At 44.1% G+C, this 27,544-nt stretch overlaps 1 protein-coding gene across 1 annotated transcript; it reads left to right on the top strand.

The window, feature by feature from the left end:
* The first annotated feature begins 96 nt into the window (after positions 1–96).
* Positions 97–16,920, top strand: Commd9 (COMM domain containing 9). Its single transcript, XM_051184099.1, has 6 exons — positions 97–246; positions 10,537–10,662; positions 12,429–12,568; positions 14,075–14,109; positions 15,083–15,186; positions 16,194–16,920. Exons 1-6 carry the CDS (start codon positions 133–135, stop codon positions 16,332–16,334), a joined length of 660 nt encoding a protein of 219 aa, XP_051040056.1. The 5' UTR covers positions 97–132; the 3' UTR covers positions 16,335–16,920.
* Positions 16,921–27,544: the final 10,624 nt, after the last annotated feature.

Raw genomic sequence — 27,544 nt, 5'->3', positions numbered from 1 at the left:
CCATCCCACACCCGATTTCTCCTAGCATCTCAGCCCTCTGACCCTTGAGGAGTGAGACTTCCTGGGCTTCTGTACACCCTAGTACTCTTGCGCCATTGTCGCCTACCACAGTGAAGAACTACAACTCCCAGCATGTCCCGCGAGGTATCATGTGCCAAGTCCCTCTTGCTCCCGTTGTCACGTGACTCCGGAAAGATGGCGGCCTTGACAGCGGAGCATTTTGAGGCGCTCCAGAGCCTGCTGAAGGTATCTTGCAGGGGTGGGGACGCCTGCGGCGGCTGCCTTAGTCTCTGGGACTTTGTGGAAAGCAAGAATTAGGAATAAACCGACCCTGGCTTGGAGAACACTGTCCTCGCCAGTACTTGTCTGTGTAACCGTGAGGAAATCGCTCAGCCTTTCAAAGCTTTTAAACAGGAGTAGCAAAATTAATCACTGCCTGATATTAAGGTGGAACTTAAAAAGTAGGCAATGGATTTGAATGCATCCAAGAATTAGTGACCACGAGTGGTTTTCCCTCCTGGAGCATTTCATTCAGGTCCCTTTGCCCATTCTATCAGAGAAACTCTTTCCCTCTCATCAGCCCAGCCCTGGGTTGTGTGTGAATTCTGACCCACTGAGGTCAAGTTCTATATTGCTTTGGCCTGTGTAGGGCGGGGACACTTTCCTGGTCTTCTTTGGTAAGGTCATGAGGTTGAAAGGGACATAGTAAAATTGGAATTACTCTGTAGAAGGATGTCTCTCCCTTCCCTCTTAGAACATACCACTAGCTGGCATCCTGGATGTCTTCTGAGGAATATGACTTCGTTTCTTTTTGTTTTCCTTTCTTCTCTCTAGTTGAAGATCAGTAATGACACTATCATTATCAGCCTTAATTCCATCTTTAGCACACACCTCCCCAGGAAGCATTTTCCTGGTCCACCCGTGAAGGCTCTGACTTTGTTGTTCACAAGTGTATCCCAACAAGCAGAATAACACCTGGCACCCAGTATGTGCTGAAGAAATAGCTATTAAGTGCATTAGTGTAAACAGGGCTGTGACTAGAAACCTAGAGCTCGAGCCCAGCCTTTGTTGTGGTTGATTTGAGTCGTTCCTCTCCATGCCTGCTTATCTTGGGACATTTTGTTTTCCTTGGTAAACTTTTAAAATTAATATATAATGTAGATATTGAAAATTCAGAAATCATGAGACTTAACTCATACTGACTACACACTCATAGGCTAACACCAGATCACAGACTGAGACAGCAGTACCCCTGGAAGTCTCTCCCCTGCCCCTTACTTCCTTCTTCCATTCACCTTCCCAGTAGTGCATTGCTTCTGACACGGTTAATTTAACACTGCTCATATTTGAACTTCACAAAAATGGAACACTTCATCACATTTATTTTCACATCTGGCTCTCAGGCATGCTTGTGTAGCAGTAACTCATTTGTTTTCATTGCTTTTTCTATCTTTTAAATTAAACCATCATAAATAAAGTATAGAGTCTCATGTTGTTGTAAGAAATAATGCAAAGAAATGTCATTTCCATTTTGTCAAGTGTCTCCTAGTGCTGACTTCCTGGGAATCTGCAGAATAGTATCACAGTTGGGGTATTTACGTTGATACAGTCAGACTACATGACATTTCTATCAGTTTAAGAGCCCTGTGTTGGTGTCTTACAGCCTTGCTCACTTGCAGTTGGCCTCCAATCCTCCTTTACATGTCTGAATTCTGCTGTAATTGTTGTTCATTTCAAAAACTTTTATAAGTAGATGATGTTTATGGATTGGCTTTCCTCACTCAGCTCAATTCTCTTTCTCTCTCTCTCTTTCTCTCTCTCTCTCTCTCTCTCTCTCTCTCTCTCTCTCTCTCTCAGAAGTGCTGAGAGCAGCACTTCTCAACCTGTGGGTCATGGCCCCAGTGGGGGGCCATGTATCAGATATCCTGCATATCATTCATTTACATTACAATTTATATCAGTAGCAAAATTACAGTTATGAAGTAGCAATTAAATCATTTTGAGTTTGGAAGTTACTGCAGCATGAGGAACTGTATTGAAGGGTCACAGCATTAGGAATGTTGAGAAACACTACTCTAGAGAATCATACAAATCATGTGTGTCAACAATTCCTTTTATTGCTTAGGAGTATTCTATAGTGCATGCAGTCTGTTTGATAGCTCATGGATCGATTGAAAAACAGGTAGAGCATTTCCAGTGCTCAATATTACAGATGAAGTTGCCAGGTCATCTGGAAGTTGCATGGTATAAAGACATATCCAAACTTTCTGGAGTGCCTGTACTACATTACACTTACATCTTTACCAGCATCAGCATTTGGGGTTGTCTCTATATCTTATCTGAATCATTCTGATTCAAATGTGCTTTGGATCTCAATGTGTGTGGGGGGGGGTGTACATATGTGTTTGTATGTGTGGTTGTGGGTGTGTACGTGTAGTGATCAGAGGACAGCCTTGGGTCCGTGTCTTCAGTGGTGTTGGACAGGTTCTTTCTCATCATTCACTGCAGCATACATCAGCCTCACTGCCCATGAGCTTCTGGGAATTCTGGCTCTCATTTTCCCACAGGAGCTTTGGGATTGCAGACACATATCCTACTTCAGCCTTTGTGTGTTTTCTGGGGATCCAAATTCAGGTCGGTCAGGCTTGTGCAGCTCTTGTTTTACCCAGGAAGTGGTCTCCCCAGTCCCGCATCTGTCTTTTATATTTAAGTCTGTGATCCATACTAAGCCAATTTTGTATAAAGTGTGTGATACTTAGGTTGAGTGTGCTTTTTTAAAATGTCATATGGTTGTGGTACCATGTGTTAAAAAGAAAAATTTCCCTACACTGAATTACTTTTGCAATTCAAGAATCCTTTGGGCATATCTGTGTAGGGTTGTTTCACATAGATCTGTTGCCTTGATCTATGTGCTCATCCCTCTGAATATGCCCAGGCTTGGTTGCTCTAACTGTAGTAAATCTTGAAATCTGACTGTTTTTTTCTATTTTATTCTTCTTTCTCAAAATTGCTTTTGGCTGGGGAGATAATGTAATCAGTCAGTCATGTGTTCTGCAAGCATAAGGATGTGAGTGTGACACCAGGGTCCCACATGCAAAAGCTGGTGTGTACTTGTAATCTAAGTACTGGGGAGGTACAGGCAGCTGGATTTGCTGGGGCAAGCTGGGCAGCCATGGCTATTTGGCTGGTCCAGACCAATGGTAGAACTGTTTAAAGAAGCAAGGCGGATGGCACCTGAGGAACCACAGTGAGATTGTCTTCTGTGTCTACATTCATGCACACACGTGCACATGATTTTCTGAACACATTCATATGCTTGCAGTGTTGCTTTAGCTGCTCTAACTCCATTGGCTTTCAGTATACATTTTTTAAATGTTGTTGGCTATATCTAAAACAAACTTGCTTAGATTTTGATAGGAATTGTTATTAACCTATGTGCCAATTAGGGGAAAGTTGCTCCCTTTGGGATATTGAATCTCCCAGTACATAAATTGGTGTGTCTCCATATTTATTTCATCTTCTCCAAGCTTTTTTGTCAGCAATGTGTAGTTGTAGCACAGAAGTCCTAGAATTCATTCTTTGACCAATTGCAAAAGACACTTTTAAAATTATGTACGCATAACTTGCCTTGCATTCCCTCAGTGATAGGGCATGATCTGAGAGTTGTAAGATGAAATAAACCCTTTCTTCCAAGTTGTTTTTGGCCAGTGTTTTATCCAGCAGAGGAAAGCAAACTAAGACAATTTTTCCTGGAGTACTGGATTATAAAGTAGGATGAGTAGGAGATACACTCTCAAGGAAGAAACAGAAGCGAGGCTGGTTGAAAAGAGGGTAGCAGATTTATGAGGGGGAGAGGAAGAAGAGAGAGGAAGGGAAGGAAGAAAGGAGGGGAGGAAGAAGGGGAAGTGGGGAGATAAGGAGCCAGAACATGTTAGAATGCTCTTCTCAGAATTGTAGATGGGAGATGATTCCCAACAGTCCTGTACAAATATTGATGTATTAGCTAATAGTTAAGGCATGGAAGCTAGAGTACAGACAGTCCTTGCTCATCATCACAGTAACCTTTGCTTTGTATTTTGAAAGGCTGTGTTTTCTCTTAGAGACATCTGTCCATTACTCAGACAGACAGCTCCTGAGTTAAGATGGTTCAATATTTGATTGCTTGACCTTAAGACAGTGTGAAAGTAATAGCATTGGGTTAAATTATGCTTTGGATTTTGATCATCACCTGGCTTGCAGCATTGGGGTTGGGGAAGATGCTTGAAATGTCAGGCAGCACAAACAACCACTACTATCCAATATGCCATTGCCAAAGCACAATGTTCTATAGGTTAGGCGTGATGTGTGAACTCACAAAGGTATTTTTAAAACCCTATTTATTAGGAAGTGCAATTAAAAAGACAAACTCAACAGGTACAGAGTAATGCTGAAGCCATCACTGATCCTGCACCAATTCTCTGTTCCCTTTGGTCTCTGACCATGCTAATCTGAGCCAGAGCAAGAGAGAGTGAGCATCCCATGTAGCACCCCAGGGCATGCCCTAAGGCCAATATCCCAATGCTATTGGCAGAATGAATTCCTACAACATAGGTGATTACATGTATAGTCTAACTAGGGTATTTTAAAGACAAGGCTGATATTATCTCATGTTAAGTCAAGGAATGTCTACATAGAAGCTGGCTTTTATGTTGATTTTGTATGTCCAAACTTATTGAATTCACTTATACTAGGTTTTGGTGATTTTATGTGTTCACATAAATCATATTTATCAGCAGAGACTTTTAATTCTTCTATGTAGTCTGCATAGGCTTAAGGTCCTTGTTTTTCCCCATTTTTAGAAGTTTTGGGGATTTAATCAGAAGAGTAGTGAGAGTAAACATCCAAGGACAAGACTTGAACATATATGGGGATCATAGCAGCATCAGAGTGAGCACAGCCCACTCAATCCCAGATTTTCTGTACACATGTCTGTGTGACTCCCTTCTTCATTCCCTCCTTATCCCAGTCAGGTTTCCAGAACCTAGCTATGCTGGCCATAGTGTAGATTGTTAACTATAGGCCTTTTACAGATGCCTTCCAGTTAAGGACATGTTCTGCAAAGGTTTGCTTTATCCACATATTTTCCCATGCTAATTAGCCAGGTGCAGTCATGAGGCTGCACGCTCATGGGATGTGTACCCCTAAGTTTTGGGTGTGTGTGCTGGCCTCCCATGATGCCAGGCAGTTTTTTTTCCTACGAATTTTATTTTAAGAAAGTTATTTTATTTTTAATGTATTTGTTTGTGTGTGTGTATGTGTGTGGGTGTGTGTGCACATGCCATACATTATGGTTCAGGTATGAAGGTCAGAAGACAACTTGCTGTAGGGGGAAGTTCCTATCCCGCCCCTGAATTCCCAGTAACCAACACAGAGACTCAATATTAATTCTAAATGCTCAGCTGATACCTCAGGCTTATTACTCACTAGCTCTTACAACTTAAATTAACCCATTTCTATTAATCTGTGTATTGCCATGTGGCAGTGGCTTTGCCTGTCTTCCAGCATGCCGTGCTCCCTCTGTGTCTCCTGGTGACTCCATTGACTCCACCCCTCTTCCTCCCAGCATTCTCAGTTTGGCTGTCCCACATATACTTCCTGCTAGTTAGCTCTTTATCAACCAATGAGATAATGTACATACACACACACACACACGTACACACACACACGTACATATACATACATACATTCATTCATACATTCATACATACATTACAGAGGGATTATTCCACAGCAGCTTGCAGTAGTTGGTTCTTTCCTTCCACCATGTAGGTTCTAGGAATCAACCACAGGTCCTCAAATCATGCCTTTCTTCACCTGCCAAACAATCTCCTAAGTTGAGATGGGTTTCTTTCTTTGTTTAAGTAAATAATAATAATAATAATAATAATAATAATAATAATAATAATGTTGAATTTTATCAAATATTTTTCTCTGTTCATTTGAGATTGTGTGGTTTTCCCTCTCTTTGTCCTGTAAAAATTGTGAGTTACATAGATTTTCAAATACTTAGCCAGATTTATATTCTTGGCTTTTTATATATCTCATCTACCCATAGTATATAATCCTCTTATATGTTGCTTATATATTACTGATTTCTATCTGTTAATACTTTACTAAGAATTTGTGTCAGTTTATGAGGGGATGTGGACCTGCAATTTTCTTTATTCCTTTCTTTTTCTTTTCCCTTTTTGAAGTGTCTATCTGGTTTGGATATTAAGGTAATTTTACCTTAATATGCATTGGAAATTGTCCCCTCTATTTTCTAAAAGAGATTTATAGAGTTGATATTTTTAATCTTAAAATGTTTGTTAGAATTACCAGTGAAAATGTCGAAGTCTAGAGATTTCTTTTCTGAGTTAACACTGTGGATTCAATTTCCTGAGTAGTGACAGCTATTGCCTATCTATTTCATATGAGGGGCGTCGGGATGGTTTTTGAGTAATTGGTCCATTTGTGGAAGCCATCAGGTTTGTGTATAGGCTTCCCTCATCCTTTTAATATCTGGCTTGTCATTCTTGCCAGCTCTTTGTTTTACCTGCTTCCCCTGTCCTTTCACTGGTGGAGTGTTCCACGGATGTCAATTAGAGTGATGGATGGTGTTGCTTAATTCTTCTGTATCCTGTTTCACATCTGGCTGGTTCTATCAGTTGCTGAAGGAGGGGTGTTGTGTGCCCATTGCATTTGGGGAGTCGCTTGTTTTCCTATATATATCTGTCAGTTATTGGTTTGCAGTTTGCAGTCCTCTTGTTGGTTGTGTACACATTCTGGATGTCTTCTTAGTGCGCAAAATTATAATACTGTCCTGATAGTTTCCTTTTTGTAAAGTATGATTTATCTGTTGTCAGTGTAGCCATTCTTGCATTCTGTTGATTGATGTTTGAATGACATTCTTTAATCATCCATTCCCTTTTAGCCGCCCATATAATTGAAGGGAGGTCCTTGTATATAGCATTTAATATGTTTCACCCACTCTGCCCATTTTTCTATTTCAATTAGAATATTTAGGTCACTTAGAGTTAATACAAATGTTGCCATGCTAGGACTTGGCTCTTTTTTTTTTTTTTTGTGCTCATTCTTTATTTTATTTTTCTTTCTTACATTTCTCCACTTTCCCATGGGTTATTTGAACATTTTTAAAGGAATTCTACTTTAGGGGCTAGGAAGATGGCTAAATGAGTAAGAGTGCTTGCGGTGCAAGCGTGAGAATGAGAGTTTGAATGCCCAGCACTCACTTAAAAAAAAAAAACAAACTGTACTTGGCCACACAGTTACCTGTAATGCCAACACTGTAAAGATCAGGAACAAGGCTGCTGGCCTAGCTACAAGTTCAGTGAGAGACTTTGTCTCAAGGGAATAGGAGGAGAGCGATGAAGCAGGACACTCTGGTACACACACACACACACACACACACACACACACACACACAGAGAGAGAGAGAGAGAGAGAGAGAGAGGCATCCATGTACATTTACACACAGAATTCTACATTATCTGGGGTTCTAAACTGCACTTTTTAATAGAGCCTTTCTAGTCATACTGTGTGTATAGAATTCGCCACACTCTGTGGAGTCATCATTTTATCAGCTAGGATAATGTCCAGTTATTACACATTTGTATTGAATATTTCTTCTTCATTGCATTTGAAGCTTCACCAAACACTGTTATAATTTTTGCTTAGCCTTGACATGTAACTTAGAAAATATAACTTTTTCCCCATCTCTGCTTGTTCTTTTCTGTCTTGGTGGTCTAAGAAAATCTATAAAAGCACTGACTGCCATGGTCAGAAGGTGGCAGAAGATTAAAGAAAAGTGTTGGGCACATTGTTGATGCTGTTGGTGCCAGGATCAGCTTGCAAAGCTCACACACCCATCTGATGTTTCTGTGTATCTCTAGGATGCAGGGAAAGAGGCCAGGGTTACTGAGGGGTGGTATGGATAGTTTCAGTAAGGTCATAGTGTCTCCCCACACCCTTGTATTCCTTCTCTGTTGAAGAATTTGCCATAGCCAGTCTTCATGGCATATCTTCTGACAGATTATCTTGTTTTTGTTTTCTTGGTTTTTTTTTTTATTTTTATTCTTAAGGACATTTTTCTAGCTGAGGGTTCTAGATTGACAGTTCATTCAATGTCTGAGAAATATCTTCTCTTGCTTCTCTCAGTTTTGAAATGAAACCTGTTGCCATTCTGAGGGTTTATCACACTGCTTACAATTTTTTGTGTATGTGTTTCTTTTTTTTTCAAGTTTAATTTCAGATGTGTCTTGGTATGAGGTTTTAAAATTATGCTCTTTGGGGTTTACTTGGGTTCTTGAATGTTTACCATTAAGTCTGATTAAACTTGGAAAGGAATTTAATATGTTCTATTATTTCCTAAATGTGACATATCTATATCTATCTATCATCTGTCATCTGCCTGTCCATCCTTCTGTTCGGGCTTGGGTAATTTCATATAAAGGACTGTCTTCCACCTACCAGTTCTTCCCTGTCTCTTCCATGTTGCTGGGATGTGTTTGTCCTCTCAGTGTTTGTGTCTCTGGTGTTTTTCGCTTTGTTTCTCCCATATCAATCATCAATTGCCTTTGGGCATTATTATATTATTATTGCCTTTGGGAGGGGTTGCCAGTCTTTTTATTTGTTTCAGGCATGTTTTTGATTATTGGAATATTGCAATCATAGCTGCTTCAAAATCTTGGTCAGATAGTTTAAATAATGTCTCTTGAGATGGTCCCATTATGTAGCCCAAGTTGACCTGCAACTTGCAGTCATTTCCTCAGCCTCCTATGGCATCTGTTCACTCCCCCTTTTCATTCATCTCGAAACCTTCCTGGTTTCTGGTCACACAGGTGATTTTTTAATTAGAACATAGACTTGTTCCGTTATGTTCTGAGACTGTGACTAGTATTTAAATCTTGTTTTAGCTGGCTTTTCCCAACACTGCCAAGACAGAGAGAAGGGGCATATTTGTCAATTTGACACAAGTACAAACTAGATATAGTCATCTAGAAAGAGGGAGTTCCAATTGAGAAATGCCTCTTCAGATTGGCCTATAGGCAAGACCATGGGGGCATTTTCTTGATTGATGATTGATGTGGGGGAGCCCAGCCCACTGAGGGTGGTGCCCGCCCTGGGCAGGTGGTCTTGAGAAAGCAGGCTGAGCAGGCCACGAGGAACAAACTGGTCAGCCAGCGTTGCTTTTCCAAGGCCTTTGCTTCAGTTTATTCCTCCAGCTTCCTGCCTCTGCTTCCCCCTGATTGTGGGCTGTACCCTGTAAGCCAAATTAACCCTTCCCTCCCCGTGCTGGTTTTGGTCAGTATCTTATCACAGCAAGAGAAACCATGACACTACCTCATTAATCCTACATGGACATGGAAGTCCCCACAGGGTTTTGTGGCTTCTTATAGGCCAATGAGAATGAAGACCCCAGCTCTCTTATCTTCCCTGTATTAGTCAGGGTTCTCTAGAGTCACAGAATGTATAGAATGACTATCTCTCCCTCCTCCCTCTCTCTCTCTCTATATATATATATATGCATATATATGTATATATATGTATACATATATATGTATATATGTGCATGTATACATACATACATACATACATACATACATACATACATATGGATTTATTGGAATGCCTTACAGGCTGCAGTCCAGCAATGGCTAGCTGTGAATGGAAAGTCCAACAATCTAGTAATTGCTCAGTCCCACAAGGCTAGTGTCTCAGCTGGTCTTCTGTACATGCTGGAATCCTAAAGAAACAGGCTCCAGTGAAGGAATGGATAGCTGACAAGGCGAGGGCAAGAGGGTGAAGAATGAACAACCCCTTCCTTCTTCCATTGTCCTTATATAGTCTTCCAGCAGAAGGTGTGGCACAGTTTAAAGGTGTACCTTCCTTCCTCAAGGTCTGGATTAAAGGCATGTGTCATCCTGCCTCAAGGTCTGGATCACAAGTGATCACAACTACAATCCATTTCTGGATTATACTTCATTCCAGATACAGTCAAGTTGACAACTAAGATTATCCATCAAAATTTACCCTAACAGATGTTGTGATTCCTTGGGGTGGGGTTTACTGCTCAGGGCAAGGCTTCCTCTCAGCCATTGGCAGTCCCAGTGATGTGTGTTCACAGTTCACTATGTGACCGTTGTTGGGGCCTGAAGTAGAGCAGTTCCTCTCTAAACATTTTCTGTCTTAGGAGGCTGTACCTTGAGGTCAGGGTCTGGGATCAGTGAGGCAAAGGGAAACAAGAACTGTATCGTTCACTGAGCCTCATCCTGGCAGGTCTGCCTTCTACTTCATTCAGGGTTAGGTTTGTTTTCCCAGAATGCCCAGGGGTATTAATTCTCAGCAAGAAGACTAAGGGAAGGTTCATCCAGTCCAACTCCTCAGAGACAGAAGCGTCCTATGAACCTTTAATGTTAAGACACATTATGAAATAACCAACACAAATGTTTGCAGAGCCTAACTTGGTATGCTTTCCATCTGTTAATTAACTCCTAGGCCTCCTCAAAAGATGTCGTCAGACAACTGTGCCAAGAAAGCTTTTCCAGTTCAGCCCTTGACTCAAAAAAACTGCTCGATGTTACGTGTTCCAGCTTGTCTGTGACCCAGGAGGAGGCCGAGCAAGTAAGTGTGGTGACAAGTGACCGTTGCCTGCCAGTCCTTATCACTTGTTAGCCTCCTTCCCGCCTTCCCTGTCAGTTGCATGTCCAAAGACATTTTCTCCTTGACACATCTGTTGACACCATAATGGGCCTTTGAGCCTGTCCTTATGACAATAAGCCCCCTTTTATGATAAATAACCAGAGTTCTCGGCTGCTCTCATTTCAGGCTTATTACCTAGGCAGTGTGGATTAAAAAAAAAAACCTGACCATTAGTGATTTTCGTGCCCAGCATGTGACTTGTGGGTGCTGATGAACTGTCAGCTGGGCCCCTGAGGGGAGACCTTGTAGAGATCATTGAGCTGAGGCACTGAGGCCTGATTGGCATTAGAGAATACCCACTGCCAGGCTCAATCAGGCTCTCTCAGGGATGCTGTGTTCCCCACAGTCCCCTCTCATCCCTCCGCCCCTGTGACATCTTCTGCTCAGCTCCTATGATTTTCTTCAGGCAGCTAAGAGGAAGCCAGAGTGATTCATGGTAAGTTGTACAGCAGTGACAGTGCTGTCCATCCCGGGCAGATATGCTTGACAAGAGAATCTTCATCCAAAGGGTCCTATAATTGTTATTTTCCTTTAATCTGGAGCTTTATTCATAGAAATCAATTATAGGAAATTAAAAGGCAGAATTGAGATAGTAGACTTAGTTTGGATGCCCCTAAAATAAATGCTGAAGGAAGAACTCGGGTACAGCCGGGTAATTCTAGGGAAACAGAGGAAGAAGTGGGGAAAAGACAGAATGGAGACAGGCCCATTACCAAGCTTGTTGATGAAGTGGTCACTGCTGTGGCTTTAACTCCCACCCTCACTGTTGGAAGCTTCCCTTCTCTTTGCTTCTGGGTTATGGCCATTTATAGTCAGACAATCTCTGTGGTGTCAGATAAAGCCGCAAAGCAGAGAATCAGTCAGCTCCAGAGAGTTTTTGTGGGTTCAGCTAAGCGTTATTATATTCATGTGTGCTCTATGGTACATTTGGATACAGATCCGCAAGGACTTAGGATGGTTTGCTGGTAGTATAGCTCAATGACAGAGTCCTGACCTGCTTTGCAGAAGGGTTTGCTAGGCAGTGCCTACAAGAATATAAGGTGGGAACACATAGAAAGACAGGGTCCAAGACCTCTCTTTCACAGAGGGAATCACACCATTGCCCAGGAACTATTTTTCTTTGATCTTTTAGGTGACAATTTAAGGGTAAGGACATGAGATGCCTTCCACTCCAGAGAAACTGTTATCTTCTCTAACAACTCAACAAGCACAGGTTCAGATTCTTGCAAGGAGGGTGCAGCCTCACTCATGGAAGGATAGCCTAGTGTTTACACATTCCTCTTAGTCCAGAGGCATAGGGCCAGTGCAGGGTTGCCTAGTAACTCAGATGGCTTTGCACTTCTCTCAGGTTACCAAGGAAACAGCATCACAAAGTTAAGTGAAGGTCAGATTCTTCCACAGAAGGCACAAAAAAGATATATTATCCTTTGCCCACAACTAACAAGTTTCTGACAAGCTGATGGCTTCCTAGGTCAGGTAGCTGCTTCTCTTATCTTCTAAAAGGACCAGTGAACTAGCAAAGTCAGCTTGAGTGTCAGCATCTGCTACGGAGACCCACACTTGAGTTAGCTCATTCACGAGACTGTGGTGGTGTGCCCATGGATGAGTGTACAGAGCTCCACCCCTGCCCCCTTTGTACCCTCCTGCCTCTGCCCTGCAGCTACAGGGTTGCTCTCTGTGTCCTACAGCTGCTCCAGGCTCTGCACCGCCTCACCAGGCTGGTGGCATTCCGTGACCTATCCTCTGCCGAAGCAGTTCTAGCTCTCTTTCCGGAAGATTTCCACCAAAACCTCAAAAACCTGCTGACAAAAATCATCCTGGAGTACATGTAAGTGTGTGTGTTTTTGAGAGTTCCTTCTAACTTTCGTATTCCTTATACTATTCATATTCTCGTTATTACTATTAGTATATTATATATGCAATTATATACTCAAAGCCTAGGAATAATATAAATTTATGGTTGAAAATACATACAGATAAATGATGGAAGAAAGTAAGGTGCTTGTAACCCCACACCCAGAGTTTAGCTGCATCCATTTTTTTTGATGGAAAGTCATTTATTTGTTGTTAGAGGAAGGGTCTCATGTAGCTTAGGCTGGCCTTGAACTCCCTTTGTGGCCAAGGATAACACTGAACTTACATTCCATCTATGTCCACCTCCCAAGTGCTGAGATTACAGGCATGTGCTACAACTCCTAGCTTGTAGCTGAGAACCTCGTTGGTGTATATGTATGTATGTATGTATGTATGTATGTATATGTATATGTATACATATATATATATATATGTATATATATGGAGAAGCCAATCTTTTGTATTTGCATTTAACAAATAGGACTTTGACATTTTATAGCTTCTTATTTTTAACAGGCAACATTAATATTAATGATACTTGTATAAATGTTTACCCATAGAGTTATTAACAGTGAAATGTAAAGTATATTCTAGTACTTGGAGGAATTTGGTATAATTTTAAAGATTCTTTAAGGTTAGCCATTTAAGGTTTTGGCAGTTTCTTCCAAAGACAATTTGTAGTAGAAACTTTGTTACATATTCAGTTATTCACTTACTGGTTTAAAGGCCATGCACATAGGGTGATATACTGGGCTTTGGCTTATATTGTCAAGTTGGCTACCAAAAAATGTTGTTCCAACCCCCCCCAACTTAGGTTTTTGAGACTGGGTCTCCCTGTGTAGCCCAGGTTAGCCTTGCATGTGGAGTGTGTTGTCTCTGCATGCACCACAAGGCCTGGCCTCAAAATGCTGAGATGATTTTTCCCAGGTCTAAGAATGGGAAATGGTTCCCCATTCTAGATGTTGATTGTCTGTTTCCATATTTATTGATCATTTTTCATCCTCTTTTTTGAATTGTCTCTGTTTGCTAAGCTGGGAAGATGCTTTTTTAACGTGAATCTTAAATAGAAGTTGTTGGGCTGGAAGCTCTAAGAGGTCTGCAGCAGTAATTAGAAATGTCTGTTTACCAAGGACTTGTATTTATTTGGAGGGCTGTTGGGCATGCCATGTGACATGGCTTGCAAGACTTAGTCCTCTCTTTGGACCATATGGGTCCCACAGATTGGGCTCAGGTCCTCTGTTAGGGCTGTGACTGTGTTTTCCCTCTGCCTTTTTATGGTTTTATGTTTTGTTTTGTTTTTCCTGGGCTATGAAAATTATTGGCACTTAGACTTTGCAACACAATGAAAAACTGCCTTTGATAGGAGGGGTTTCTAAAGCTCTTTCTTGGTGAGAGGCCACAAGCTGGGGTCCCTCGTTATCAGAAAGCTCACTGTCATTGCTTTCCCATTGTTTCTTCCTCATCTTTCCATTTTAAACAGATCTACTTGGAGAACAGAAGCTCAAGCAAACCAGAGTGAGTACAGAGCCCCCTGCCTTCCCCTGCCCCTGCTCCTCAGTGTCAGCTCTGAGTCCCCCAACCAGGAACCACAGACCAAAGAGAACTATTCTAGCTCCAAATCGCACACTGCATTGTGCCTTTTAAATTTTACTCTTCAATGGTGATGATGATGATGATGGTGGTGATGATGTTGAAGATGAAGATGATAGAAGCAGGTTGCTATAAAAATGGAGAAATACCTCAGCAGAAAGTGAAGTAAAGTATCAGTTAAGACAAAAATAAAGAGGAGAGTAAGCAGATTATTAGGAAGGAGAGGAAGAGAAAGAAGGAAGTGGGTATAGGGTGAGATGTGATCAATATGTATGCATTTGTATGTAGCACAGAACCGTGCACAATGAATATAAACAATGAGAATCGTATATGTATTTGTGACTTGCAAAAAAGGAAAGGCTAGTCATTGAAATTACTTCTAAAGGTTGTGTAAGAGCGGGCTGCTGAGTGACTACCCTCGCACTTTCATTAAGTCAACCACACAGCTGGAGCTATGTCTGTGCTGACTCATCCAGCCCTCCCAGTCACCTTGCAGTCCAGGCTTCTAGATGAGGGGGTTAGGCAAGTGTGGGGCTTGCATTCAAACCAAGGCCATTTCATCTATAGAACAGTCTCTAGCACGGTTGCTGAAGTTGTCCTTTCTCTAGAACTCAGGCTATGGCTGCATCTCTGCCTCGTGTCACTTGTCATTCTCTCTGAACATCTGGGGTGTGAATGTTAGGAGATGAACCCACTGGGAGTCAGTGCAAAGGACAGGTGGCACCAAGCATTGTGTAAAGCACACGACATGTAGGTCTCAGGCCTTCTCTATCTTTCTTAGACTTGTGTAGATTAAACATATTGTATGTATATACATTCCTTACAGCCACATGGCACTGAATAAGAGCTTAGGAGAAACAGGTAGTATAACCTCTGACCAAAGCTGTCCCCTCCACAGTCTCTCTGCCACGCCTGGTGGACCTGGACTGGAGAGTGGATATCAAAACCTCCTCAGACAGTATCAGCCGCATGGCTGTCCCCACCTGCCTGCTCCAGATGAAGGTATGCCCACTGTTAAGCTCTTCAGAAGCAAAGAGGGGATGACAGTGAGTTGGCTCTACCTCAGCCACAGCCATCTAAGACACCAGCAGTGAGAGTACCCCCCCACCTACCCCACTCACACACACAATGTGGTACTTGTTGATGGATTACAACTGCAGGACCATATTGACAGCATGGTCATAATGAGATACACACTAAAAGCAGAGGTGTCAGAGTGACAGGTGCAGGGCATTGCATCTGATCAATGATGTGCTGATGTCAGAAGGGGTCCGGCTTTAACCGCAGGCTTATGCACACAGATGTCAGCTAGCCCTCTGCATCTGTCAGGTAGCCTCTCACTAGCTCTCTGTCAAGCAGAATTGGATCGGCACTGTTGCAATACAGCCCAAACTTCTGTTGGCAGTTGGTTAGTCAGTACTTCATTTTCCTATTGGCATGCCCTGTCTCATTATCTCCATGTTATTGTTCTTTGCCAGAACCCTGTAAAAGGTGCATACCCATTCTGTAGTGTTTATGTAGTTAAAATTCAAAGAGTCAATGCTATTGTCACTTCACCAGACATCCAGAAGTTCAACATTTATAGAAGATGAGGAAGTGACTCTTATTTAACAGGTCCCTTTCAAAATATAGTAACATTTCATTTCCTCTTTTAAGATCAAATAAGTATATCTGGAACTTGTCTTTTCTGTGTCCAGTTGTTTTCTGCATGTTGTACAGCCTGCTTGTTTTAGTGCATGTAGACAGGTAGTGTTTTCTCATTTGAGTGCTAAGACCCATTTTCACAGAGGTAAGTGAGTCTTCACTCACCCAGAATGTGTAGAAGGGAAGTGACCCAGGCCTTTTGGGCATTGCCTTCATTGTCAGCTGCTAAAGGAGAAAAGGCTAGGATTCTCTGCCACACTCAGTAGCAACTGTCTCTCAGGAAACGGTAGAACTGAGTAGGGCTCACGTCCAGGGAGAAGCAAAGACAGGCAGCTTTGACTTTCTGGGCTGTGTTTTTCTTGCAGATCCAAGAAGATCCTAGTCTGTGTGGAGACAAACCCTCTGTCTCAGCTGTGACCATGGAACTGAGCAAAGAAACACTGGATACCATGTTAGATGGCCTGGGCCGAATCCGGGACCAGCTTTCTGCTGTAGCCAATAAATAGGCCAACCAGCTACTGAGCTGTGCAGGTGCAGTTCTCAGCACATGGGCTGACAGTGGGCACATGGCAGGATGGAAGGGCTGCTGCTATTCGGAAGGCACAGGGGAGGGAAGGAAGCAGCCAAGCCCATTGTCATTCTTTCTCATCCTGTCCTCATTGTGTTTCTTTTCCTGATGATGAGCAGAAGCTCCGCCTCTGAGAAGGCCCTGTGTGAAACTGAATTACTGCTGTGGCTGTGTGAGGAAACATGCTCTTTATATCAGCTGCCTGTGCGTTGCTGTGGAAAACTGTGGAGCTTACCTAATGAGTTTACCTCCAGCATTAGCTCAGATGAGTTCATTGCCAGCCCCGGAATCCATGGAGGGAATTAGGGGCCAGGCCAGCAGTGCCTGCTCGCCTGCCCGCCTGCCCGTCAAGAGAAGCCAGCAGACAGAGAACAATGCAGCACCACAGCAGGATCCCTCAGAGCCTTCCAGAGCTTGCAGTCCTGCTGGGTCATAGCTCCAGTTCTGAAAACTGAAACAGGCTATTTTCTACTACTCCTGGGCGAGAAAGTGGAATGGATTGGAAATAAATAACAGTTTTATGATTCTGGTTGTGATCCTTTGTACTTGAGTTGATGACTTCAGCCCTTGCTTCCTCTCATTTGGGTAAACGACTTGAACCTAATTCCAAGTTAAGCTCAGAAGCGCATGGTATGAGGTAATGCAAGGTTAATGAATCTCACCACTGTCCTTCTGGTGTCCACCACGTAAAACAAAACAGAAAAAACAGGGTTAACGGTCAGGAGAGGCACTCTGAGGGTTTAGCTATGTGAGAACAGCCCTCTCATGTGCCTCACATGCCATAGGACCCTATTCTGGAAACATTTTCTTTTCAGTGAGCTCTGCAGTAGCACATGCAGCCAGATTTTGTGTGTGTGTGTGTGTGGGTGGGTGTGTGTGTGGATGTGTGTGTGTGTGTTGGTGTGGGTGTTGCAGGGAGGAGGTGGCACCATTGGTAAAGAATATAGGTTTGATAGTCAGGCAGCTACCCTGGGAGGACAGCCCTGTTTCTTGATGGTGATGTGCTTGACCTCTAAGAATCAATTCCCACCCACCCCTGCTTTCCTTTTTTAATTAAGTAGACACGTAATTGTATCTTCCTTATAAGACTGTGAAGATCAAATAATATAACACACCTGAAAGCACTTAGCACTGGGACAACTAATAGGCTTAATAACATTAGCTCCAACTATGAATAGGAGCAGCAGTGGGAGCTCTGGGCATCCTTTGCCCTGTCTGCCCAACGGGAGTGTATGAGGATGAACGCTGTTTTCCTCCCTTTATGGATGAGACAACCTGCGCATGGAGGTTCAGTCACCTGCTGGCAAATGGCCTCATTAGGATATGGGGCCAGATCTCTCCCTTTCTCTCTGAGACACAGGATTCTGCAAGGGACATGAAGTTCTTTAACTGGCTTGGTTTGGAAAATCTGAATCTTAAGGTAAGAACTCTAACCTCTGGGCACCCAGGGAGATCCTGGGAAGTCAAGACAACCCTCTGGGTTTCTCATACTGAGTGACCTGATCTCAGCTATTTTTACTAATTCTTTGAGAATTTTTGGACATTGTATCTTGATCAAATTCTCTCCCCCCACCCCTTTCCTACTAACTCCTTCCAGACCCTGCTCTACCTCTTCCTCCCCTGTGTCCACTTTTTTTTTGTTTTTGTTTTTAAAGATAACCCGTTAAGTCCAGTCTGTGCTTTCTATACACTGGTGGGTATCCGGCCATCTCCTGGTGGGTGATTGACTTAATAGGGGCCACACCCTTAAAATGGACTGTTCCTCTCCCAGAAGTCATAAATTGTCAGCATCTCTTCAGCTAGGAGTGGGAGATTGTGCTCCCCGCCCTCTATTTTGGCATTCAGACTGGCTCTATCTTGTGCAGGTCTTGTCCAGGCAACCACAGATGCTATGTGTGCATCAGTACGGGGTTCTGTCATTTCCAGAAGACACTTTCAGTCTGATCCTCTCTGACCTCTGGCTCTTACAGTCTCTCTGTTCACTCTTCTGCAATTGTCCCTGAGCCTTGAAGCGGGGAAGTAGGATATAGATGCCCTATTCCACAAACATTCTGTACTTTAGCCACTTGTGAATTTCTGCTCTGCAGCACAAAGGAACTTCTCTAACAAATGAGGTCAGAGAGCTCTGCTAAGCTATGGCTACAGAGATATAAAGTAAGACCAATAGCCTCTTCTTAAAATGGTAGACATGAAGTCTTTGGGGTCATAGCCATTGAGAGCCTGTGGATCCTGTCTGCAGAGAGGGACTGTTTCATATTTTGCATGCCATGTCCAGTCATAAAGCTCAGACCCAAGCCCACTACTTAAGGTTGACAGCTCCTGGCCTGCTCTCATGTGGGGTTCAGCATTGATAGGAGATCGCCCAATTTCCCTTCCACCTCCTGTGATCCCTGGCATCACATATTCTCAGTGTCCCATTACCTTTACCTGTTGTCATTCATAAAGAACATATGTGAGGAGCTCTGCCTGTGTCACAGAAGTTGGATATTCTGTTTAAATGCAATGACACTTGTGCCGTGAGGTCATGCAAAGTCAGAAAATGTTTTGTGCCCTTGGATAGTTTGCTTTTTTAAGGGACTTAGGGTTTTGTTTTTTGTTTGTTTGGTTGGTTTTTGTTTGTTTGTTTGTTTTTAGCAAGGACAGACTGTTTACAGGTACCATATGTTTTATTGGGTCAACATGATTTCAGAAGAATCACCTCTCCATTGATCATGAAGGAGTTTCTTCACTGGGTGACTGTATGGTTTCCTGGTATCACTGAACAATGAGTAGCTCTATATAAGCCCCTTCCCTAAGGTGCAGACTCTGTCCATCAAAGGGCAACCATCAATCTCTGGGTGTGACGCTGCTCCTGGCTACTCAACACATTCCACCTACACAGCACAAGGGGAGCAGCCATTTCTGTCCAGTGTATCTGTCCTGAGATTGTAGTGTAGATGTGTAGGTGTGTCTCATTCCAGCCTGCCTTTCCCTGCCAGCATCAGCAGAGGAGGTCACCCCTGCCTCTGGGCTCTGGCAGTGAGACCTATTTTCCTGGCACCAGGAGCCCATCTGCTCCAGACCACCCAGACCCCAAAAGATGAAGGGAGATCAGAGTATTGAGCCAACCCCATTCCTCTTCGTGTGTCCATCCATGCTGGTGGATGAGGCTATGTTAGAGGACAAGTGCATGCAGGGGTGAGATATTCCTGAAGAGTTGCCCGCTTGGTTTTATGAGTGCTGATTCACTTTCAGGTGACATTTGAATCAGCCTTGACTTGCTACAGGTTAGGCTGATGGGTCAGTGAGTTAGCGCTGGGATCATAAGCGTATGCTACCATACCCAGCTTTATTTTACATGTGTTCTAGGAGTGTAAACTCAGGTCCTTATGCTGGAACAAGCACATCACTACCTCAGCCATCTCCCTAATGCGGCTGATTGGGTAGGGGAGAAAACTTGGAATTCTCTACAGGTGACCCAAGTTTGCCTTGAATGTGTTGGCTTCTAGCTCTCCCGTGTCAGCCCTGCCTTACTGTCCCTGTGGATCCTGCCATCCTCTCTTTTCTGGTGAAGATAAATTGGCATCAGAGTCAGTCACTCTTTGCATGCATATCCTGTCCAGGCATCCATAGTCAAACTCTCCAGCCTGATGTATACAAATTCCCAAGTCTGATATGCTTTAAAAGCTGAGATGTTACCATGAGTGAGAAACTTTTGTTAGTTACCATTCTTTTTAAATTCTAACCTAGAAGCTATTGGCCACTTGGCACTTTAAAGTTATTAGACACAAGAACTATTCTGAGCTTTTTCCTGCTGATTTCCAAATACTGATAGCTCCTGAACAGTGTTTGTTTGTTTGTTTGTTTTGCCTTTTCGAGACAAGGTTTCTCTGTATTGTTTTGGAGCTGTCCTGGAACTTGCTCTGTAGACCAGGCTGGCCTTGAGCTCACAGAGATCCTCCTACCTCTGCCTCCCTGAGTGCTTGGAATAAAGGCATGTACCACCAACACCCAGCTAGCTCCTCAACAATCTTAACTGCACACTGTTGACCTTTGTACAACTTCTTACCTTGCTAGGTGCTCAGATTTCTATGGTTTAGTTACCCTATTTACAGTTTTGGAAAGGAAAATCAGTTTGCTAGCAGTAGTCCCTGGTTAGTGCTAGAGGACCCTAATCTCCAAGGAGAGATTTTGCTGGCCCCGAATGCTCAGGAAAGGCCTCAGTGAGCTTTCCGAGCTCATCTATAAGGCGAGGTAAGCACTCTATTTAGACAGCATAGATTTGCAATATACCTTAAGGCCTGCTGGCTGAAGAACACATCTTTCTTGACCATTGGTGTCAATGTTGCACACACTACACAGCGAAGTATGACACCGCCCCACATAGTGATAAATGAATGTAGGCATGGCTCCAGTCCTCAGAGGACCTGGTGGGAATTTCGAGGAATGTGCAGAGTGGTGTCCCTAGGGCTCAGCTTCTGGTTAGGATTTCAGAAGCTGCTAAGCTCCAAGGAGTAAGGCTTACTATATTAGTTTGGTGTTGATTTGGCTGCATTAACAAAAGCCCACTTTCCGTGGATCATAACATTTAGGTGTGTATAATGTAAAAGTCTGAACTGGTAGAAAGGCCTGCTTTGATACGATGATTTTGTTCCTGAGTTCACAGATGTAGATTCTTTCTGTCATCTGTTTTACCAGTCACCACATATTGCCCTGCTGTCATGGACAAAGTCTGCTCAACATTATGTTATGAGGCTGTACCCAAAGGAAGAAGAGAGTACACCGGAAGTTGCCATATTCTTCCTACTGTCTACTGTTGCTCAGATTCACACAGCCTGTCCTTAGCTGTGGGGTAGGTAGGGAGAAAATAGTAGACATAGCTGACAGGTGACTTCAGTGCAATATAGCTTCGAGTATGGGGGACGAGAAGAAAACAAAACTCCCTGGGGTTTGGATGTGGAGATGTGTATGCTTCTTGGTAAAGGAGGACATGTCTCATTAACCTAGCCCTCACAGTAACTACCACAGAGCCCAACACATAACAAATAAGTGAGGGATTTACTGTGTGGGTCTTAAGTAGAGATGGAACCTAGACAGCCAGTCCTTTGTCCCAGCTGAGCCCTGTCTAGAATGCCTTCACCTGACCCTTACTCTTCTCATAGATTCAAGAGCAGCACCCAGCAAAAGTGTAGGAAATCAGAACATTAACCTTTGTTCTCTGCATGATCTTCTGCACTGTTCCTGTGGACATACTGTGTGTTGATGGTCTGCGTGCTTATTACCATCCCCAGACCCCTCATCCCATAACACACATTTGAGCACTCAGATGATTGGCAGTTCCCGTCGATATGGAGTTTCCAGTTTACCAGATAAACTGATAGCCTGTCTCTGGTATTGATTTTTATAAAAGATGACATTGGTCAAGAGGTCATACCCTCTTTGGTGACTCAAAAGCCTAAGGTCTAAAATCTAAACCGGGAGGAAATTGCCCTCTTCTTCTCAGCTAGGGGCAGGTGGAACTTGCCTGATAATCCCAGCAGGTGGCGCACTTGTTCTCTCGACCTCATCTTGGCCTAGTAATGCAAACAAAGACCAGGAGGGGAGGCAGGAGGCAGGAGCAGAGCTCTGCCAGAACCCCAGCTAGGGAAAGGCTACCTGTAACAGAAGCTCTCAGATCAAGGCCTGTGACCCCCATTCATTTCCCCAGGGCAACAAAGGTTGGAAGAAGGGGAAGAGGATAGGCCAGGCAGACTCCCAGGGAGCCCGGTAAGGAATTTCCCCCATATCTGGTTTCCTGAGGTGGCCCCTACTGCCTCCTTGCTGCTTCTGCTACAGGCAACAGATGCAGCTTCCCCAAAGGTTTGTGAGTGGCAACCACAGGTCCAGGGTTGAGCCAACAGAAGTTTCTGTCCCTTTGGTAGATGGTGGAGATGGGATGCAAGTCCAGGTTGCTCGGACTAAGTCTCAATGTCTTCATCTGTGTAAGAGAGAGGTGAAGCTTAACTCTTCCTGACAATCTGCTTGCAGCAGATTAATTATGTATGAAGGTATCTGAGCCGTGGAAGATGCCCATCAATGTTGGTTAAACTTCTAAGTGCAAGCTGCCTCTTCCAGGTAAGCCCCGGTGTGGGCAGAAAGCTCTTCAGTTCTGATGTGGCTGTGGGTGGTGAGGAGCCCCACGTAACTCGAATCTGGATTTCCTTGCCTTTGGGCTCAGCAGCCCCATTCTCTCTTCCTCCCTGCTGCAGGCATTGTCTGAATAGAGTCAAATGGCATTCATTCTCCTGCCCCAAATTCTTAATGGCTCCTAATGCCCGAAGAATGAAGGCTAAACTCAGACTTGATACTCCATGTCCTTTGTAACCTGATTTCCACCTACATTTTAAGCTCTTAGAACAAAACTAAAGAAATGGCTTAAATCTGAATTAACAGAGTAAAGTTAAGGAGCTGAAGGGAGTGGAGGTTGTAGGTAATGAATATGGACCGGTCTGGGTACTAAGGATGGACCCCCCCCCACACCGGATAATTTCTCTCTCTTGCTTTTGTTCTATTTCTGTGTCAGGGAATGTCTTTCTATATAGCTCAGGCTGGCTTCAAATTCGTGATTCTCCTGTCTCGGCTTCCTCTGAAAGCATGGTGACTTGTCATGTTGATGTGTCTTTCCTTGAGTACAGTGTCTAGGTTTTGCTCATTATTTTGTTCCTAGTGCCCAGCATGGATGAATAAGAATGAATGAATGAATGAATGAATGAATGAATGAATGAACAAACGAAGAGTGTCCTGGAAGTGCCAAGGGCTGACTAAGCGTCTTTGCCCAGTGTTCATGAGCCCCTGACCTTTGCTAACCCGAGAAGCTGGAGCAGGAGCTGCTAAAGAATAGTTCAGCCAAAGGGAAAAGAACAGCACCGAGCAGTAGCCTTGTAGACAAGGAAGGCAGCCTGTTGTGCCTAGGCTCTCAGACTGCTCCCAGGAAGGTGACCCTGGCTGCAGGGCTCTGTGCAGCCAGGGGGCGTGCCTGTGTGGTCATCTGTTTCTTAGGATACCATTTTCCTGGCACAGATGGTACCCAGAACTTCCTCACCATATCAGTCAGCTGTGGAGGATGCCACATTGCTGCAGCTCGGCCTGGTCTCTTTCAACCCTTTTCTCTATTACTCACCTTGCCTCCCCTCCCCTCCATATGGTGGCTTCATTTCAGGGTTCTCCAAAAAGAACTCTTTCATCTGGCTGGCTGCTCAGCATCTCACAGGTGGAAATCTAGAGCATTTGGGAGAGGTTAGAAAGCACTTTCTCATGCTGTCTTTCCCCCCCCAAGCTGGGAATTGAACTCAGGGCCTTGCATGTAAGGCACTCTACTGCTGAACCCCAGCCTCAACCCCCCTTTCATTGCTTGCTTAGGAGGGGCATCTGGTTCCCTGGTACCACCCTGGGGCATCCTCATTTCTCACCTGGAATCCTGAACCAGCCTCTAATCGGGCTGCTTGCTTGTTCTCCTCAAATTCAGCACCCTCAGGGGCATCAGCCTGCAGCAAGGAAGGAAAGACAGAGAGAAGAGGAAGGGGAAACAGGCCGTCTGCCTGGAGTCCTGAAGGAGTCTCACAGCAGCTGACAGTTAACAACTCTAGGGTAATTACCGTGAGGACAATTATTCCCTTTTTATAGAGGAATTTCAAATAAGAATGCTAAAATAGCAATAAATCATACTTTAGCCCTAAGCCAACCTTTGAATTTGGCCTTACTCCTTTCCTATATGTGAACTTGCAATTTTCTATAATCTCACAAGAAACCCCATTTGCAGTAAAGGGCATGTCAAGTTCCCCCTGTGCAGCCCTTGTGACCCATGCTTTCTTAACAGATCAGTCCTCTCCAACGCACCTCTAGAGCAGCCTTATAATCTCATGTATTGGAAAAGAAGGAAAAGGCGGGGGGGGGGTTCTTAACAGCCTTTTGAGATATAACCAAGAGCTACCAAAATGGTATTTGTGGTTCTGATACAACATCGTGTATGAATCTCCCTTGAGGAGCCCACATTCGCACTCAAGTCTGCCCACCCCCTTCAGCAAACTTCTCTTTATTAGCCCTATACCTAAACCTTTGTTAAAATAGCTTCCTATTAAGATCCAGCTCCGCTTCAGACAAAGTCAAGAACCCCAGCTTTGCCTGAAGAAACCTCTGGACAGCATTCTTTGCATGCTAAGGTAGCATCGTGGGGCTCTCTCTGGTCCTTGCCCATGCAGCTGTAGACAAACCTGGTCTCACCTGCCCAGGCTTCTTTATCTTAATAAATTACAGCCCTAACCAGAAACGTGGAACACTTTCCAGTCACCTCACTGTCCCCGACACAGCCTCATCCTCAATTCTGTTTAATGCAGGAGCACACTCTGATGGTCCTATCTCTTAATACACTCTACTTGGTCCATTCTTCTTTATCTATATACCCATGCTGTCCAGCGCAAATCACCCATCGGTCTATGCCTCTCTGTATTGTGCTGCTTTCCATCGCCTCACTCCCCTGCCTCTGTCAGTTCTGGGGCCCTTCTGTGCATTTCTAATTACAGTGTCTGTGTATGCCCTATACCCACCTCACCTAGACACTCTCTTCAAAAGAGTGGCTTCTCTTCGTTTTTCAGGGTTCATCTAGAAGGCCACTTCCTCAAAGAGACTCTGAAACAATTCTCCCTGAAGACGGTTCCTCTCTGTATTTCCAGGTCCGGTTTTTCCCCATCCTAAAATAAAATTATATCAATTCAATGAGTTTACATGTTTTCTACGATATTCCTCATACTCACTGTATGCCTTCTCGGATGTTCCATGTGGCTGAGAAGTTTGATTTGTTCACACTATGTCCACAAAGCCAAGCAGAGTTCTGGCCCAGAAAATATTCTAGCCAACAGTTGTTATATGCAGGTAATATGTGACAGGAAGATCCTTGTGTCATCATGTCCCTGCCCTGCTTTTTGCCGGCCAGTGGCTCTCCTTTGTCTAAATTCCACAGGACCCCTTAGTGTTTCTTCATGACCTCACCAGAGTTCACCTTCTGCTAAGCCAAGAGGGGAATGCTTACAGGACCATCGGTGCCACAGTGCAGGCAAGGGCTTGGCCAGCAGGTGACCCAAAGGGATGTAGGACAGGTATCTTTCCTTATGACCCCAGGCAGTCTCCATTCTGTGATAGTTAGGATTTTTATAAAGCCATAAGAGAAACTGAACTCCGGACCAAGGAGGCAAGAGAGAAGCTCCAAAACAGAAGCAGCCGCTCTCAGAGACTTAGAGTAGTATACACTAACATTCCCAGTAGAACAAGTGCTCTGAGAGCAGGGATGAGGCACATGGCTGTGAGGGTCAGTCTTGACTGTCAACTTGAAGCCCTTTTGAATCTTGATAGGAGTGAGGGAAGCTTCTGGATTGGGTTAGCTGGGGTATCTACCGAGGGTTCCCTGCCCTTCCTGCAGGTGTACTTTTCCCTCTGGGCTCTGCCACAGGTGCATGGACCCACCCAGACCAAGGACTGAAGTCACATGGGTGGCCTTCCTCAGAACAGAGGCTTCCATGGCCCAAGGCATGCCTTGCCAGAACGTGCATAACCTGGCGCTGTGCCCCTTTCTTACTTTCTGAACTCTCCATTAATAAGTGTGTATAGGAGTACACTTGCCAGTCAGAAGGCCAGCCATCAGCTGCTCAGACTGGAGGCCAGTGATCCCTGCCCCCCCCCACACTTTCCATTGGTGAGACCCAAGATGAATGGCTTGGGTAGGAACAGTCATTGTTGGTTGTTGGATAGTACATGCTGGGTGTGAAGAAACCCATTGTGTAGTAACATCCCACAAGATTCCTTTGAGTCATAGCATTGGGGGAGGGGGGCTCCCTGGGGTCCCTCTCCTCTGCTATTACAATGTGACTCCAAGAAGTCCAGTTCTTTTTGGTCTACTGTACACCCCTGATCAACTGTCTCTCTCACTCTGTCTCTTAGAGTCTGTCTACAGATTTCCCCACTTACATGGCCCTCTGCATTCTATCTATATTTGGTAGCCAAGTGGTCACTTTAAGTCATCAGATATTCTCACTCCCAAATTTAAGCCCTGCCATAGGGCTAACCACACACCTATGCTCCAAATCCCATCCCCTGAGCCTGGAGAGGACTCATTTTACTGGAGTCACCCAGAGTTCCCTGCTATGCTCAGTCACACAAAGCTCTGCACCCTGCTCCCAATACCACAGGTTGGTGCTCAGGTTTCAGCCTAAGCATGAGCCTCTCATATATCATACTTTCCAATATGATTTGCTTGGTGTCCGCTGAACCGAGCGAACCTTTGAGAAGGCAAGCTCCAGGAACACAGGGGCCTCGTGTATCATTTTCTATGTGCTATCCCCACTGTTTAGAGTTCAATCTCCTCGATAGAGTTCCATGGTAAAGGGGGCATAGAGGTCTCTGTGCTCACAGACATGCCCTAGGGGAACCTGGAATGTTAAGCACACAGGTTTTTTTCCCCCAATGAGAGGGAATGCAAAACCTGCTCTCTGTCCAGAAGGCTGAAGCAGCTGTGCTTTCCAGCCTGGTGACCTTTGTATTATCTGTGTGGCCAGAGAGTTTTCTGGCATTAGATCCTTCCCCAGACACTTATCATGGATTTTTCCCCACTCAATCTATAAGCTTTACAAAGAGTTTTTATGTAGTCATGTCTGGTCTGTATTTAGCTTACTTTGTTCTTCACAGAGATTTATGTATTTTTTGTTGTATGCACCATCAAGTTTTCACCAAACTGTGCTGTGCTTAAATAACTCTAAAATAAGCCACTTGGGGTCAGCCTCTGCAGTTTGAGTCACCCTGAGTCAAACTGCTTTCTCGCCTCTCATGGTGGCTCATCACTCTGCTGGCCATGAAGGTTGCAGAGACTCCTGCATCCTGGGAATAGTATGTATGTTATGCCCCTGAATCTGTTCAACTAGAACCTTCCCTGAGCAAAAAGTCCAGCAGCCCCTAGCTCATGTTTTCTGTAATTTACGCAAGACTCATAAATTAAAGTGCTGTGAATCCTCCAGCTGATTGACGCTCTGTATTTGATGCCAAACCCTTTGATTACTTCTACCTGCCTGCTGCTCCATCTCATTCCATCTGCTCCCATCTGCTCCCATCCACAGGGACAGAACCCTGGATCCTAGCACCAACTCA

Source organism: Phodopus roborovskii, unplaced genomic scaffold (genome assembly GCF_943737965.1).
Source record: "Phodopus roborovskii unplaced genomic scaffold, PHOROB, whole genome shotgun sequence".
Classification (NCBI taxonomy): domain Eukaryota; kingdom Metazoa; phylum Chordata; class Mammalia; order Rodentia; family Cricetidae; genus Phodopus; species Phodopus roborovskii.
The sequence above is the reverse complement of the archived record's forward strand: the minus strand, read 5'-3'. Positions and strand labels throughout refer to the sequence as shown.

Coding starts and splice junctions, on each gene's coding strand:
- Commd9 (XM_051184099.1), top strand. CDS start 133: ATGTCCCGCGAGGTATCATGTGCCAAGTCCCTCTTGCTCCCGTTGTCA. Junction 10,663..12,428: donor CCCAGGAGGAGGCCGAGCAA/GTAAGTGTGGTG, acceptor TGTGTCCTACAG/CTGCTCCAGGCTCTGCACCG. Junction 14,110..15,082: donor AGAAGCTCAAGCAAACCAGA/GTGAGTACAGAG, acceptor TCCCCTCCACAG/TCTCTCTGCCACGCCTGGTG.